Source organism: Cucurbita moschata, unplaced genomic scaffold (assembly GCF_002738365.1).
Source record: "Cucurbita moschata cultivar Rifu unplaced genomic scaffold, Cmos_1.0 Cmo_Scf00003, whole genome shotgun sequence".
Classification (NCBI taxonomy): Eukaryota; Viridiplantae; Streptophyta; class Magnoliopsida; order Cucurbitales; family Cucurbitaceae; genus Cucurbita; species Cucurbita moschata.
The window spans coordinates 5,724,415-5,728,981 of record NW_019268519.1 but is presented as its reverse complement, the minus strand read 5'-3'; the positions used below and the strand labels follow the sequence as shown (position 1 = coordinate 5,728,981).

Genomic DNA, 4,567 nt, shown 5'->3' with positions numbered 1-4,567 from the left:
CGACAACAGCCATGGCTTCCTCAGTGAGAGAAGAGAGCAGGAGACAGAGAAGTCGTTGATCGGCTGCTCTCCATGCCAAATATTTGGGGTTGAGTGTTGAAGAGGTTTCTGGTTCAAAGCGAGGTGGTGGAACCATAGTTCCATCGACATAGCCTAGCATGTCTTGACTGTCAAGGAGGGGGAGAAGTTGGCTTTTCCAAAGAAGATAATTTGAGGAAGAAAGTTTGATGGTGATCATATGGATTAGAGTATTGAAAGGAAGAAGATGATAAGAAAATTCGGAAGCCATAGAGAAGAAAGGATCAGGGTTGTTAAACCGAAAGGGCTCTGATACCATGTTAATGGTTGCTGAATCACCACCTAAATGGGGGTGAGAGTTCTCTTATTTATAATCATTAATCATTTTCAGGATACAGACATATGGTAAATTACAAATATTATGGAAATAGTAATAAAAGGAAAGAATAATAAATGAATGCAATATATTTGCCTTTAATAAGAGGGCAAATATGGTAACCCGTAATGTAAGGCAAATATCTAGATATTTGCCTTATAGTGAACGGTCAACCATATCTAGATATTTGCCTTCTATGTTTTTCAAATTGTTTTGCATTTGGCCTCTTTTTACCACCCTAGATTTAAGAAGGCAAATTCAAAAGCCTTTACAAATCAAAGTATTGTTCAAAAGTTTATAATAAAATGGGAATCAAGGAACGAAATACAAAAACTATGTATTCCAGGACAACCCTTTTTGTGACATGCAACTCTGGACATGCAACTCCATGCAACTCCTAAAACTCCCGAGGACAGCCCTGTATGCAACTCCTAAAACTCTCCCACCCAAGGACAACCCTCTATGCAACTCCTAAAACGCAACTCCTAAAACTCTCCCACATCGACAACCAATTGTCAGTAGTCACCAAAAATTAGCATAATATCGCCTTAAAACACATCCAAAAGTGTCAAAAACATCTCTCGGACAGTATAAAAAAAAATGATGGAAAAGGTTCTAAATGTATTAGACCTAAGCTACTCATCTGATCTCGAAATGGTCCGACAGCCACCATCAGAAAATTTACTTTTCAACCGGCTCTAAACTACTTGAATGGAATGAAATGGGGCAATTGTTATTCGATAAGAGATTCCTTCTATATAATATTTCAAGTGTTTTGAAACTCATGTTGTCAGGTTTGATTGTGTATTTTAATTGCTTATGTATTTTAATTGCTTACCGCATGTGAAATTTTAATATAAATAAATGAGTGTAAGGGAGATTGGTGTTGTAGTTTACTTTATTAGTACACCACACATGAAATTAAAAGTAAATGGAAAGAATACCAAAGATAGAGGAATGTAGTATATAATAGAAGAATGTAATATGTACTTGAAATACAGACGAATGTGAGGACAAATGGGAATGAAAAAATAAAAATAAAAATAAAAATGATTGATTTCATGCTTTTAGTGTATAGCCCCTATCCAAGCATATCCCAATACTCATAAAAAACAAGATCGTCATCTTGATTGTTCAAATAAACCCCATCTTGTCTCGCACTCCAAATGCAGGTTGCGTTGGCGCAATAATCGATCAAAAGATTATCAGTGTTGCTATGAAAGGCATCAAATTCTAAAAGCCCATATTGCCACTCCAATCTACAATGAAATTCGGTAGTGCCTAACCAATTATCATGAAATGACCAATCTTGTTCCTCATCTGGGAACAATATATGTAACCCTAAATCATCATCTTTCGAGGAGCAGTGGGCATCCAATATGAACATACGCAAGTCGTTATGGATCTCTACAGTAAAACGCTCAAAGGCGGGATTAGGATTGTTTGGTTTTAGAAATTTGGGCTTTGTCTTTTTGGGTTTTGGGACCTTATTATTGTTTTTCGAGGTTGTGAGCATCGAAAAGTGAGAGAAGGCTATGAGCACAAGCACTAGCAATAACATAGGCCGACGCATCGCCATTGTTAATCTAATGTGGGAGAATTAACGCAGGCCGATGCAACGCCTTTGTTAATCTAATGTGGGAGAGAGGATTTTGAGAGTGTGGTTATTTGTAGTGGATGTATGCATTAGAAGGGAGTTTGGGAATATAGGCTGCGGTTTGAAACGTTCTAATGCAATGCTAAAAATGGGACAGTTTTGGGTTATTTTGGATGATTATTGTTGGTTGTTTCAAAGAATCATTCCAAGAGATGGTTATAATACGAGAAATGGGCTCTTGTAGGTAATCTAAAAATGGTAGTGTTTTGGGTTCTTGTAGGAAGTTACCTTCTACTTTTGTCAAAATCTTCCACTCGTGGCTATTCTTCATGTTTAGAGAGAGCACCTTTTCTTCTCTATTCTTCATGTTTAGAGAGTACACCTTTTCTTCTCTATTCTTAGTGTTGAGAGAGTACAGTTTTTCATTGTACTCTTTTAGTTTGTCATTTCAGGCTTTCCCTCAAAGTTTTTAAAACGTGTCGGCTAGGAAGAGATTTCCACACCCTCATAAATAATGTTTCGTTCCCCTCTTTAATCGATGTGGGATCTCACAATCTACCCCTTCGAGGTCAGCGTCTTTCCGTCTTTCCTGACACTCATTTCTCTCTCTAATCAAAGAAGAATCTTGTAGAAAGTCAATATTTACCTCTCTGATCAAAGAAGAATTTTGTAGAAAGTCAATATTTACAAGGTTAAAATGGAGTGACAGATGCTAATAAGATAATTTCTTTAAAAACTTTATTTATTATTTTAATTTAGTAACTCTGATAGCAGCCATTTGGAAGATAGTGAGGAGCAATCACATTGACTTACTATAAATAGCCTCCTTCTATTATATCACTCACAAGCATTTGATATCAACCTCAATATCAAAGAGTGACGGATGTTAATAGTGAGTTGTGATACTGATGTTAATAGTGAGTTGTGATGGAGATAACAACTGAGAATGTTTGATTAACCCACCACACCTAAATGGTGTGAAAGTTATCTTATTTATAATCAAATAAATTACAATGATATAGAAACAGTAATAAATGGAAATAACAATGAATGGAAAGATACTTATGGTAATAACAATAAATTGAAAGATACTGATGGTAATAAGGCAAATATTAGATATTTGCCTTATAATAAAATATCAAATATAATATATATGGTAAACTATAATTTATTACTAAATATCCTTAACAACAACTATGACTACTTGCCAGTCGTAATTCAATGGCAACCAACAGCATGTAGTGATCAGAATAAGCCAGAATGGTATCAAGACCCAAGTAATAGATTCCGTATCCATGGTGTGTGGCCAAACCTATACAATGGCGGCGCTACACAATGTGTTGGCAGCCCCTTTGATGTGAAGCAGATCTTATTTTTCAATTCAAATTCTTTGGTATGTCATGCTTTTACATCAGCGATCATAATTGGTCAGGGGAACATAGTCCAACCAGGATTGGGTGAAATGTGGCCAAATGTTGTGACAGGGGACAACATATGGCTATGGAGACACGAGTGGGATATTTCAGCTCACATCATCTAAGTACAAACCTTCTACCCCTCACGTGTTTTTTTTTTTATTCTAGCTTAAGAAAAAAAAAACTGAATCATTTTTTTTTTTTTTTAAGATGATAACGGTAACACACTATGTCTAGGATTCAAAATCTAGATGAATTCAACACAACATCCGCTTCCATTCAAATATGGTCATGATTCACTCATATGCCACTTGTTTACTCCGGATTTACAATAAGAACATCGAACTTTTAACAAATCTAAACTATCATCCATGCCTAAAAATTTTAGAATAATTGTTTTTAAGAGTAGGTAAGGTAAAAGCACTTTTTATTTGTTATATAAAAGAAACCTACATAAAAATGTCAGACCACTCAGTCATCTTGACAATTTGACATTTTGACGTGGAAAACTAAAATAACAAAAATTGGCATGAGATTGTGACTCTCTATATTAATTATATAAAATTATCCCTTATGTTGTGAAAAAAAATTCATAGATTTGACTTTAAGTTCTAAAAATTAAACTTCGAAATTATTTGAATCCCTTGATGAAAGTATTTAAATAATAAATTTTATAAACATTTTAGCTTCCATTCTTGGTTTGTTTGGCCATAAATTTTCTGTTTTTTTAAAACTAAAATTATATGATATATATAGATTTTTAAAAAAAATATAAGGTTCTACTTTTATCTAATTTAAAGTATTTAGAGCTAAGTTTTGATTATTTTAGGTAATGGGAGTCCATTTCTATAATTGAATTCTAAATTATGATTTTGGGACTCTTTAGATAGAATTAGAATTTAAGGAGCAACTTTAAGCTAGAACTAGGAATACACTGACTTCGGTTTAGGCCAATTAAGTAAGTGGGTGGTTTTGCTGTTGACTTGATTTGATGACTTGCTCGTTAAATTATGTTATTTTGTTTTTGTTATTCCATAGATGTTTAGTTTTATTTAAAATAGATTTTAGGAACGTTTAAGTTCATAATATTGTGTATGAAATATTTTAAATAAAAAATTTCACGCATACTAGACATGTCAGGTATGCCGTAGCGGCCTTATT

General features: G+C 34.0%; 1 protein-coding gene across 1 annotated transcript; it reads right to left on the bottom strand.

Annotated features, from left to right (window-relative positions):
• Window positions 1-1,411: 1,411 nt before the first annotated feature.
• Window positions 1,412-2,014, bottom strand: LOC111441018 (S-protein homolog 2-like). Its single transcript, XM_023077910.1, has one exon. It carries the CDS (start codon window positions 1,971-1,973, stop codon window positions 1,476-1,478), a length of 498 nt encoding a protein of 165 aa, XP_022933678.1. The 5' UTR covers window positions 1,974-2,014; the 3' UTR covers window positions 1,412-1,475.
• Between the last annotated feature and the right edge of the window lie 2,553 nt (window positions 2,015-4,567).